Source organism: Cnephaeus nilssonii, assembly GCF_951640355.1.
Source record: "Cnephaeus nilssonii genome assembly, chromosome: 5".
NCBI classification, from domain to species: domain Eukaryota; kingdom Metazoa; phylum Chordata; class Mammalia; order Chiroptera; family Vespertilionidae; genus Cnephaeus; species Cnephaeus nilssonii.
This window is the reverse complement of record NC_137076.1, coordinates 95,494,417-95,507,106: the sequence shown is the minus strand read 5'-3', so window position 1 is coordinate 95,507,106 and position 12,690 is coordinate 95,494,417. Positions and strand designations below refer to the sequence as shown.

Genomic DNA, 12,690 nt, shown 5'->3' with positions numbered 1-12,690 from the left:
AGCGTCGGTCTGCGGACTGAAGGGTCCCAGGTTCGATTCCGGTCAAGGGCATGTACATTGGTTGCGGGCACATCCCCGGTGGGGGGTGTGCAGGAGGCAGCTGGTCGATGTATCTCTCTCATCGATGTTTCTAGCTCTCTATCCCTCTCCCTTTCTCTCTGTGAAAAATCAATAAAATATATTTAAAAAAAAAAAAAAAAAAGAGCACAGGGTCCAGCCTGGCTGGTGTGGCCCAGTAGTTGAGTGTCGACCTATGAACCAGGAGGTCACGGTTCAATTCCCGGTCAGGGCGCATGATTTTGGAAGCTCCCAATTCTCCGTAAACACTGACCTGCTTCCTCCTTAGGAATCCTCTGATGCCGTTGGGTAGAATGAGGCGCATGCCACCCCAAGGCACGGACAAAGCTTTCTCTTTCCCCTGGAATTCAGCATCCCAAACTCCTTGTACCTCCCCTCTGGTCTTCATGAGTGTTTGGAATCGCTTATTATGATTATTAGTTTTATTTAACCTAAGATTAGGAGCAGCCCCTCCCCCTCTGCCTGTAGCTGGCTTCGGGGTTTCATGTGGGTCGTGATTCACCCGTCCTTGGCTTTTGTCAGAGTGCTGCTCCTCTCAGACCATCCTCTTTCTGCTCTGGACCTCCCAGGGAGAGATCTTGGGCAGCAAGAAGAGCGGTTTATTTTTGTTTTTTAATCTTCACCTGAGGATATTTATTCCATTGATTTTTAGAGAGAGTAGAAGGGAGGGAAAGAGGGGGAGAGAGAGAGAAACATTGACGTGAGACACATCGATTGGTTGCCTCCTACACATGCCCCAACAGGGGCCAGGGATTGAACCTGCAACCGAGGTACATGCCCTTGACCAGGAATCCCATCTGTGACCCTTCAGTTCACAGGCTAGTGCTCTAACCACTGAGCAGCTGGCCAGGGCAAGAAGAGTGGTTTCGGAAGGACTCGAGCCTGTCTTGACTCCCACCACCTTCCTCTCCCCCAGAACAGCGCCTCTGGTCTCGGGAATGCCAGGGTTTCCCTTTCAGGGGGCCAGTTTCCCCCACCCTGAGGGTTACCCCGGGGAAGGCTGCAGGGCGAGGTAAGGGACACCTGGGGGAGAGAGAGCATAGCGGGCCACAGGCCGAGGGAGGATTCCCCCCTGGTGGTGTTTACTCGGGTCACACCTGTGTTCATCACGCAAAACACTCCATTCAACAGATATTCAGTAGCCCTCACTGTGCTGGTTCCGGGGGTACAGCCAGGACCAAGAGAGAGAAGTGGAGGTCACATTCTGGGGGGAGTGGGGAGAACAGTTAATAACAGGCAGACACTTTGGTCAACATTAACTGCTGGCTATGGGGCCGGATGGGTGCTGATGAGCGGCCTGAACAGAGACCCGAAGGAAGAGAGACGGCCCAGATGTCCAAAATGGGGGCACAGCCGCACAGTGAAACGCTAGGCAGCCATGGAAACTGTTCCCCTGTGTCCACCCCTTGTAGATTGTGAACCCGGCTTGTTTGCCCAGAGAAGCATCCGAAGAATCCACATACAATGTAACAGTACTTCTCTCTGCGTGAGGGAATATACGTGATATTTGTTATTTGCTACTTTTGAAAATCTGCCAGCTGAACACATAATTTATGATTAGTAAAAAGACTACCGTACTTCGGGGCCTTTGAGTCTTGTGAGGATGAGGGATGGATGTTTAGCGCAGCGGGGTGGTTACCATTACAGGGTTAACTTTGTGGAAGGGATGATGGGGGGGTTGAAGGGAATCTCGGATACATTTTGAGTTTGGCCCTAATGCGGTGCGTGCATATCTAGTCCCTCTCTCTCCATTTTTCCTTTCAAACTGGAAACACAGTCATTGAAATAATAAAGTGGTTATACAGTGAATATTTTTTTTAAAAAATCCAGACAGTGTTGAAAAGCATGAGAGTAAAAATCACACGAGGTCCCAGCGCTCTGAGATAACCAATGCGAACATTCCAGTGTGTATCTAATCATTTTTCTACCCTGTTATTATGTTTAAAAAATGAAATAAACTACTGATGTCACAAAAGATGAATCTCCCCCCGGCCACTCCCACCCCTGAACCCCATCAGGGCCCCCTGTCCCCCGGCCCCCCTGGTCATCTCACCTGGGAGCACATGCTCTCCGGTGTGACTCAGGTGATAAAGGGCCAGCCGCCTGGGCGGGAGTCAGGAAGCCTCTGCCCCTCTCCACCCCCCCACACTCCACCCCTCTTCATCTGTGCCCTCCCCGCAGCCTTATGCTGGCCACACACTGAAGCTGACCCTGGCCCTGCTGAGAGGAAGGTCACCCTGCCTGGCTGGTTCCTGCCCCCTTCCCGCCGCCCGCTGGCTGCTGAGTGCCTGCCAAGTGCCTGCCTGATCCCGGAGAGCTTTCCAGGCCTCCCGCCCGCCCGCCCGCCGAGCAGGCTGCTCTTTTGTTTCTGGAATCCAGGCTGCTCAGCAGAAGGGGCTGCTTCGTGCGCCCGGCTGCTGTGGCCATCAAGCTGACTCAGGTCAAGAGTGCTTTGAGGGCAAGGCGGCTGCTTAGAGCAAAGCCCTTGTAATGAATGCCTTCCCCCCTGATTGGGTTAGGGAAGGAACCAGCTGGACTCTCGAACAAAACAGGACCAGCGTGCTGGCGTCCCACATGGCTGTTCGTTTGCCAAAGAATCGCCCTCCTGTGAGTGCCGGGAAGAAGCCGAGGCTCGCAGCTCCTAACCCCTTCGGCTTGGGAGCTCTGCGGAGGGCATAGGCAGGGTTCCTGGCCTGCCGAGGTCCCCAGGCCCAGCTGTGCACCCTCAGGGAGACAGGGTCTTCCACCGAACAAAGCAGGTTCCTCCAGAGCCTGACAGAGGCAGAAAACTCAACTTACCTGAGGTCTGATTGCCCAGCTTGAAGGAAAGGCCGCAAATGCTTGCCGAGTGCTTCCAAATACTTCACATTTATGGCAGCTTGACCCCCGTTTTCCAGATGAAGACACTGGGGTTCGGAATCCACATGCCCAGGATAGTAAATAGTGGAGTTGAGATTCCACCACGGAGCTGCCTGTCTCGACTATCTCTGCCAAGCTGCGCCCCCCTCCCCCATACGTTGGGGGAGGAGTGTATTTGGTTCAGGAAGGGATGCCCCTGTATTCATTTTTTCAAGTAGACTTTGTTTCTTAAGCAGTTTTAGGTTCACAGCAGTATTGAGCAGAAGGTACAGAGATTTTCCATATACCCCCTGCCCCCACACCTGCAGAGTCTCCCCCATTATCAACATCCCCCGCCGGAGAGGTACCTTTGTTACAATCGATGAACCTACATTGACACATCATTGTGCCTTCAAGTTTTTACGTTAGGGCTCACTCTTGGCCGTGTACATTCTGTGGGTCTGGACAAATGTTGACTGACATGTATCCATCATTATAGCATCATTCAGAGAAGTTTCACTCCCTAAAAATCCTCTGTGCCCTGCCTGTTCATCCCTCCCTCTCGCCCAGCTTCAGACCACTGATCTTTTCGCTGTCTGCCTCCTTTCTAGAATGTCCTATAACTGGGATCCTAGGGTATGTAACCGTTTCAGATTGGCTTCTCTCACTTAGTAATACGCATTTACATCTCCTTTATGCCTCTTCATGGTTATTCATTCTTTTTCCCCTGTGCCAACATTTCAGCATTTTTTTGAGCACCTGCCTCTGTGCCAGGCACATCCTGGGCACTGGGCAAGTGATGTAGGCAACATGGGCATGGCCCCTGCTCTTCAGAGCTAGAGTTAAGCAGGGAGAGAAACGTTAAGTAAATATTTGACATTGGAGAACAGCGTGCTAAGAGAGAACCAAGGGCCCTAATTGGGAATGAGGAGGGGTCGAAAAGCCTCTCGTAGGAAGCACAATTAAACCAGCATCTGAGGGACGAGCAGAAATGGGGATGAAGAGCATCACAGGCAGCTGTCTGGCTCTCAGAATCCTGCTTACCCTTGAGACTGGCCTTTTCCAGGAAGCCCTCCCTGCTCTCTCCTTCTTGACATGCATTGCTGCCCCTTCTAGAGGTCCATAGCTTTTGCTTCTATGCACCAGAGGCTTCCTGTGAGAATCTGCTCAAGCCTTTTCCCAGGGAAGCGTACAGAGGGAAGACCGACAGTGTGTTGCTTTGAGCTCGGTCCTCCCGGTTGGCACAAAGGAAAATCCAGAAGCAGTTCAGCTTGGCTGAGTTGAGCAGGGAGGGGAGTCAGGATGTTGCATATCTGACTGATGTTTTGGGGCTTTGGACTGCCTCGATGAGGGCAGTGCAGCCAGGCCGAAGTTCACTTGGCTGATTTCCAGTAGCTGCTGGGGCAGAGCCCAGGAATCTGTGATTGTGGTTGCTTCTTGTCAGGAGCCTTAAAGCCTTAGGGCTTAGAGGAAATACACCAGTAGCCTGCAAGCTCGTGGGGTGGGGAGGCGGACTGCTGTTGGGGGGAGCTGCAGCCCCACACTGGCTGCTGTTACTAGCTGTCTGGCCGTGACCCAGGAGGAGGCCGACCGAGAGATCGTGCATGGCCACTCTGCCCCTGTGGACGCCCTGCGCTAAACCCTTCGGTGGCTCCCTATTACCTTCAGGACAGGACAGATATCTTAGCCGGGCATGCAAGCTGGGACCCTGCCACCCTCCCAGCCTGCTTTGTCCAGGCATACCCCACCTGTCTGGTGGTTCGAAGCGCTCTAGATTCCCAGATGGGACACCTGTGTGGCTTTGCAGATGCTGCTTGTCCTGCTGAGCATTATTTCCTTCCTGCATCCTCAACAGGTCAAGTCCTAGATGTCCTTCCAAAACTTGGCTGGATATATAGATCTCTTTTTCTTGAAGTCCCCACTGACCACCTGTTCTCTGCAGACCACCACACCTTCCTCTGTGCGCCCCGGCCCCGTGTACTCACCACTCCACGGCAGTCCGTCGTCCCTCCCTTCTCCGCCCCCTCCCTCCTTTCAGTTCCTCGTTTTAGTTATTGGGCACCTCACCATGTTTCAGTCACACTGGGGTGATGGGAGTTTGAAGTCCCATGGTTACTGAATAAATTCATCAAATAATGAAGATGAAGAATACCCAAAGAAGTCAACCCACAGAATGGGAGAAAATGCTTGGAAATCATATATCAATAAGAAATGAAGCTGGGATAAAAGCTTCTCTCCATGCTTATAAGAGAAATGAATAAATAAATAAAAGGTTGAAAAAAAAAGAAGGATCCACTGAAAGACTTCCAGTCTCGGATCTGTTGCTAGTTAAATAGAGCCGGCGGGAGGCGGGGGAGTGCTGTTATAGGACTATTTCAAACTCAGGTTCTTCCTATGTAAACATAAGGCAAGGAGCCAATTAATTCAGGCTCTGAGCACTTTCCATGGCAAATTTCTGGGCTCCCGAGAGAGCGGTGCCCTGGCCTCAGGCTCTCTGGGGGGCACAGCCAGGAGAGAAGAGATCCCAGCATGCATCTCAACTCCAGCCTCACTTTCCCAGGGTAGACCTCCCAGTCCTCAGAGAAGATAGGAGTTCTCACCGTGGCCAGAGCTTTCCTTCCTAGTGTGGATCAGCTTGAAATTCTGTCATTGTCTTAGTTGCTCACCATCTCTCCCACTGGGCCATAGACTCCTTGCGAGTGGGTGATGTGTCCATCTTATGTTTTCATAGCAGCTTTACTGAGATATCATTTGCATACCATGAAATGTACCCTTTTAAAGTCTACAGCTTAGGGCTTTTCGTACGTGAGTATTTGGGAGTTCTTTGTACTATTATTTTAACAACTGTTGTATGTTGAATTTTTCATATATATATATATATATATATTTTTTTTTTTTCAGAGAAGAAGAGAGAGAGAAACATCAGTGATGAAAGAGAATCATTGATTGGCTGCCTCCTGCACAGACCCCCACTGGGGATTGAGCCTGCAACCCAGGCATGTGTCCTTAACTGGAATTGAACTTAGGACCCTTCAGTCCACAGGCCCATGCTCTATCCACTGAGCCAAACCGGCTAGGGCTGTATATTGAATTTTTTAAAAATTGTCTCTCACAATCCCAGCCACAGAGGGAATCAAGCCGTGGATCCTGAGAGGTTCCTATGTGCTGGGTGCTTTATATGCATGTTTCATTTCAACCTCAGCTGCTGAGGAGGAAACAAGGGTGAAGACAGGTGACCGGGGGGCACAGCTTGGTTGAGCAGCAGAACCCGAATTCGGATGTGGGTCTCCTACATTCTGTTGTGGCCTGTGTATCTCCAGGAGTTATCCTTTCCCTGGGAATGGAGCCGGCTGCCTCCTTCACTAGACTCTGTCATCAGGAAGGTCCCTGACACTTTCTGAGCTTGTGCTCGGTGAGGGTAGATGGGGCTCGGTCCAGAGTGCCTAGAATAAAGGGGCTGCCATCCTGGGCCTCGAAGGAACGCGAACAGGGTATGGAGGGAATGGGTGCTCTTCAACCAGCCAGAAGGCAGGCTTGCACTCTCACCTTTCTGGGACATCCGAGGCTCTCAGGAGGCGGCCCTGACCACCCTTCTGCCCTGCCCGTTCCAGGAACTGAAGCTGCCCGCCTTCCGAGCCCACTCCCCGCTCCTGAAGAGCCGGCGGTTCTTTGTGGACATCTTGACGCTGCTGAGCAGCCACTGCCAGCTCTGCCCCGCAGCCCGGCACCTGGCCGTCTACCTGCTGGACCACTTCCTGGACCGCTATAACATCACCACCTCCAAGCAGCTGTACGCCGTGGCCGTCTCCTGCCTCCTGCTCGCAAGTATGTGGAAACCGCTTCTTCCCCTGGGCTGCCGCCTCCTCCTCCTCCTCCTCCTCCTCCGTGAGCCTGGGTGCTCCCAGATCTTTGTACGTCTCCGTGGCCTGTGCATGTCTTCCCTGCTCATCCCAGCTGAATGGGAGCTAATAGTATTAGTAATAATCATCAACATTTTCTTTAGCATCTGTAATGTACCAGGCTCAGTGATAAGGATTTTAGCATCTTGATCTTTTATTATTTTTTATTTCAATTTTTATCCTCACCGAGGATATGTGATTTTTATTGATTTAAGAGAGAAAGGAAGGGAGGGAGGGAGAGAGAGAGAGAAACATCAATGTGAGAAAGAAACATCAATCTGTTGCCTTCCCTATGTGCTCCAATGGGGGGATCGAACCCACAACCTGTTGGTGTATGGGACGATGCTTAAACCAACTGAGCCACCGGTCCGGGGATCCAGCCATGTACTTTTAATTAACACCCACTTCCTTATTAAACGGTGAGTTTCGGGGAGGGAAAGGAGCCTGAGACATAGTAAGACCTCAGAAACATAGTAGTATATATTTATGGGGTAAATGAAATAATGGATCGAGGGTTTCTTTAAAGCCGGGCTTCCACACTTCTCCAGGTTGCCCTTAATACAGATACAGGTGACTGACAGAGGAGCAAAATGCCCCGAGGTGGCCAGCGGCTGTCATAACCCTCCTTTGACACCTAGTATTTTCTCCTTAAAATTCAATCCGATGTAACAGTTCCCACCACAATATGTTATTGCCCTGTTTTATTATATGGGCACCACCCCCCACCCTTGGGTCCTGCTGTTGCCATAAGAAGATGGCACCTGGTTTCTCCTGTGGCTCTGCCTGCTCCCGGCAGCCTGCCATGAACCCCCATGGGCACGGGCACCCAGCTCCGGAAGCTGCAGACTTTTCAAAATTGCGTCTTGTTTTCCACCCTGGCACCTTCCACCTGCCGCGGTTTATCGTCCCTTTAGCTGTGTTGGGTTCACAGCCGCCCGGATTGTGGTCTTCTCTGCGTTGAGCCAGCTGGATTTCCCCTGTTGCACAGAGGAGCCAGCCTGGCTGAGTCCACTCTGTCGGCTGCCTCATAGAGTCCCCACCAACATACAGCTCCCTTTGGTCTTGGGAGGAGACGTGAGGCGTGCAAGACATCCCTGTCAGCGGAGGGCAGGATAGGCATCGCATTTCAGGCGGCCCGGGAGAAGCCTGCGCCGCGGCCTTTGGCCTGCTGCTGTCTGTGATCTGTGGGCTGCATCGAGCCTGCCGGGGGCAGGGGACTTAGATTTCCATGGGGCCACGCAGGCTCTCCCCCAGCGACTGTCTGGGGAGCCGGGACCTGAGGCGCACACTGGAGACTTCTTTGTGCTGCTGGGGCCGTGGCTGATGGTGGGGGCCCTGTAGACAGAGAGGCAGACGCCCCCGCCCACACGTCTGAGGGAGGCAGCCAGCCTGGGGCGGCAGGACGGGAGTTTTCAGGACACCTGCCATATGCTCAGAAGCCCAAGGGAAGAAAAGTTTCCATGACAGCCTGAAATCCTATTCACTCCTGCCTGCCCTCTCCCCAGGCGGACTGTCAGCCCCAAGGGGGGTCACCTTGCCGCAGGGCGTTTGAAGTTCTGCGAATTCTATACCCAATAATTCCCAGATAGATAAAGAGGAACCACAGTTCTTCCTGCCCCCACCTGTCAGTTCTCAGGTTTTGAGAGCTGCTTCCAGACAAGGGCCTTTGCACAGATGGAACCTTTTCACCTGTGTATAGGCCCATCTGCCCCATAAAACAGGGGTCGGTCCAGGACCCATATCTACAGGCCTATGGAAGGAGGTGGAAAGAGAAACAGCCTGTAGGTTGTTACATGGTGGACCAGTGGCAAAGCCACCCCATTGTCATATCTGAGTTCATTGTTTGGGTTTCCCCTACTTAATACAGGACAGACTAAAAATAGTCAAGCTATAAATATATTATAAATCGAGTAGACTCCTTGAATCTTTCATCTCATACGGCACCCCTCTCCCAACTCTATTTGTTGTTGTTTAAAAGGATCATTTGAGCCTAGCCAGCGTGGCTCAGTGGTTGAGCATCAACCTATGAACCAGGAGGTCAAGGTTCGATTCCCAGTCAGGGCACATGCCGGGGTTGTGGGTTCAATCCCCTGTAGGGGCCATGTAGGAGGAAGCTGATCGATGTTTCTCTCTCTCCCTCCCTTTTCCTTCCTCTCTGAAATCAATATATATATATGGAAACCCCACAATTTTCAGGTGAATTGATTGGGACAGTATGAGATCATCCTGTCATTCTGGTGACAGCAGCTTCGGTGCTTACCTGTGCCAATCACCTTACACACGTATCACATGGAATCCTCACAAGCAGCGTATGTGGTCGTGGTGTCACCTCCTCATTCTATAGATTCAGAGAGGCTGAATAACTTGCCCAAGGCCACACAGCTCAGAGTTTTATTTTTATTAATTGATGTAAAATTCAGACCACAACATAAAATTCAACATTTTAACCATTTCAAAGAGTACAATTCTGTGGCATTTAGTACATTCACATGGTTGTGCACCTGTCACCTCCGTCTCATTACAGAGCGTGTTCATTACCCCAAAGGGAACCCTCGAACTCATTAGGCAGCCACTTCCTGTTCCTTCCCAGTCCCTGGCAACCACTCATCTGTTATCTGTCCATGCAGATTTGCCTGTTCTGCATATTTCACACAAAAGGAATCATACAATAAGTGGCCTTTTGTGTCTGGCTTCTTTCCCTTGATGTTTTCAAGGTTATCCGTACTGCAGCAGGTATTAGTACTTCATGCCTTGTTGTGGGTGAATCCCGTTCCATTTTATGGATGTACCATCTTTGTTTATTCATTTGTCTGTTGATGGGCATTTGGGTTGTTTGGGCTAGTAAGAATAGTGCTGCTATGGACATTTAGGTACCAGTTTTGTTTGAACACCTGTTTTTACTTCTTTTAGGTATAAACCTAATTGGAAGTGCTGGTCAACTGGTAATTCTGTGTTGAACTTTTCCAGTAAACTTGGAGGTTTGCTTTTGCCTGGTTGTTGCTGTTCAGAGATGGCTGGGTAGTGCATCCTTAGCCCCAGGGAGGAAGCAGCTAGAGCAGAGGTTCTCAACCTTTCTAATGCCGCGACCCTTTAATACAGTTCCTCATGTTGTGGTGACCCCCAACCATAAAATTATTTTCGTTGCTACTTCATAACTGTAATTTTGCTACTGTTATGAATCGTAATGTAAATATCTGTGTTTTCCGATGATCTTAGGCTCTACAGCAGTGGTTCTCAACCTGTGGGTCTCGACCCACAGGTTGAGAACCGCTAGCAGGGTTGCCTAAGACCTGGCCCTGAATGGTGTGTGTGCGAGGGACTGATCGGGGGCCAGCGGCCTTGGGGAGGGGCCATGGATGGTTGGCCGGCTGGCCCTGTCCCTGATTGGAGTGGGGGGGGGGCAACTGGGGGTGGAGCTGGCTGGGTGGAGTGGCCACAGGCCGATCGGGGTGGTGGGGGCCCATTGGGGGTGGGGCAGCCAGGGGGGAGGGGCCACAGGCAGTTGGCTGGCCGGCCCTTCCCCTGATCTGGATGGGGGCGCTGATCTGGGGTGGGGCCGGGTGGGCAGGCTGGCCGGCCAACCTCCCACCGTCTCCTCCTCCCAACAGGCCCGGCCCCAATCCGCCCTGATTGGGGCCAGCAGGCCGGACCCCACCCGTGCACAAATTCGTGCACTGGGCCTCTAGTATACTGATAATTGTATCAGAGGCTCACAGGAACTTGACCCTGTATCTTCCCCTAGGAGTGTGTGCAGTAATCACTAGCTCAGTGTTATAGAAACTTTAACATAATTATTGAGAATAATCAGAATCAATTAAATATCACACAACTGGGTTAATACCTACAGTGCTTTCTTCATAGTACATTAGAGAATATTTTCCCCATCAGTCTGTGTGGATTTACCTTACTTATTTTTATTTTGTTAATCCTCACCCGAGGTTATGATTTCATTGATTTTTAGAGAGAGTGGAAAGGAGGGGGAGAGACAAAGAGAGAAACATCAACATGAGAGAGACGCACGGATTGGTTGCTTCCACACATGGGCCAATGCCTTAACCACTGAACCACCCCTTCTAGGGTGCCTTACTCCTTTTATTGACTGCAGAGTGTCCGTAATAGAAACACTGCCGCCCATTTGATGATCCCTCTGTCAGTGGACAGCTAGACTGACATTGTTTTTTTACTGTTATACATAGTATGACAGCGGTCCTTTCTCCTATATCTTTGCGCACTTACGTGAGTATGTCTGTGAGACAAATTCCCGGAGGTGGAATTGTTGGATCAAGGGGTGTGTGCATTTAAGATTTTGATAGCTAGCGCTAAAATGCCTTGCAGAGGTTGCAACAAAACCGACACTGATGAGATCCCTTTTTTTCTTAAATTCAACTTAATTTGTGGGCGATTTGGAGCCATGCCTTCCACCTAAACAACGAACTATCAGAAGAGGGGTGCTGTCCCTTCTGCATCCTGGCCCCTCCCCAGCATCCACGGGTGGCGTTTCTTCTGTGCTCCCCTGGGGAGTGTATTCCCATTCTGTCTTTCTGCCCCGTCAGGTCTGGGATGTCCAGACCAATTGCTTTGAAGGCTCCTGAAACCAGAACTTATATTAGCCACATCTCGTAGGGCGGGTTCCAGTGAAAGCCATTGCCTGCCGGGTGCTTGTGTGCTGGGTCTGTCTTTCTCCCAGTAACCCACCTTCCCGCCCCAGCACCGCCCCCTGCATCCCTCCTTTTCCCCTCTCCGCCCCTTCTGTCCCCCGGCTTTGATCATTTGACAACTTGCCTCTGAGAAGCGGCTTCTTTGACAGCTGGGTGGAGGCGCAGGATGGGACTACCCGGTGGAGATTTCGGAAACTTGAAAGCAGTCTTAATCCCTCCTGGTAGAAAGGATGGAGGAGGGCACTGCCTTCCTTCCCCAGGGAGGTTCAGCCCACCGGCCCTCCATGCAGGGGATGCTCGGGGTGCCTCCAGGGCACTAACTGTAAGCAGCACCTGCAGACGGGGTGAGTTGACTGGGTGGCCTTTTCCAGGGGTGTATTTCGGACCGAGCGTGAGATTTACTTGCAGGATTAACCCCAAATCTGCAAGGCAATGTGGCTGTCCCCATGCAGGAGACAATTTAACTCTCGTAAGAGTGCCCCCCTCGAGCAATACATTTCCTCCAGGCTACAGTTTCACGTTTCCAAAGTCAGGATAGGGCTTACGTTGAATGCATGCGTGTAATGTGCCAGTTGTTGATTGTTTCCCCTGAGAGCTGCTGCAACACGGTGGGGCACCTTCTCCTCCCTGGCATCTCGGTGGCGGTCACCCAGCACAGGGCGGACTGGAAAAGGTGGTCTGTCACGTGAGGGCCACGCTGCACAGATCCGGGCCCTGGGCTGCAGGGTCACAGCGCCGCGGGCGAGGACATGGTGATTTTCCAGTTCCTGTTTCCGTCTCTGCAGACTGGCAGGCCTCGAGTTATTTTGGGGGGGGGAGGATTTTGTGTGTGTGCCTGTCAGACAGCTGGCCGGGCTGGAAACTCAGAAATGGTGCAGTTTGTCTGAGCAGTTCTGCTGCCCAGACCTGTTTGTCCAGGGCCTGGGGTTCTGTGCTCTCAGGGTTGTTGTTTCTTTTGTGTGTGTGTGTGGGGGGGGGGGGGGGGGGGGGATGGGGGTCTTAACCTGCATGAGTTCATTGAACATGCAGTGTTCAGAAGCCCTTGACCCCACACAGGTAAATCATTCAAGAGCATTTATTCGGCCTCTGCTATACACGAGACGCTGTGTTCAGTGCCGGGGAGACGGCAGTGCATGGAAGGAATGTATACGGTCTTTGTCATCGAAGAGGATTCATTTCACACACACGTACCTACTATGCGCTGAGCCTGCAGACAG

At 51.6% G+C, this 12,690-nt stretch overlaps 1 protein-coding gene across 1 annotated transcript in view; it reads left to right on the top strand.

Moving 5' to 3' along the window:
- The window catches only part of CCNJL (cyclin J like), a 42,774-nt gene that overhangs the window by 16,053 nt on the left and 14,031 nt on the right, over nucleotides 1-12,690 (top strand). Inside the window, exon 3 of the mRNA XM_079770308.1 lies at nucleotides 6,528-6,741. Within this exon, the coding sequence (XP_079626434.1) occupies nucleotides 6,528-6,741 (214 nt within the window). The remainder of the gene's footprint in view (nucleotides 1-6,527; nucleotides 6,742-12,690) is intronic.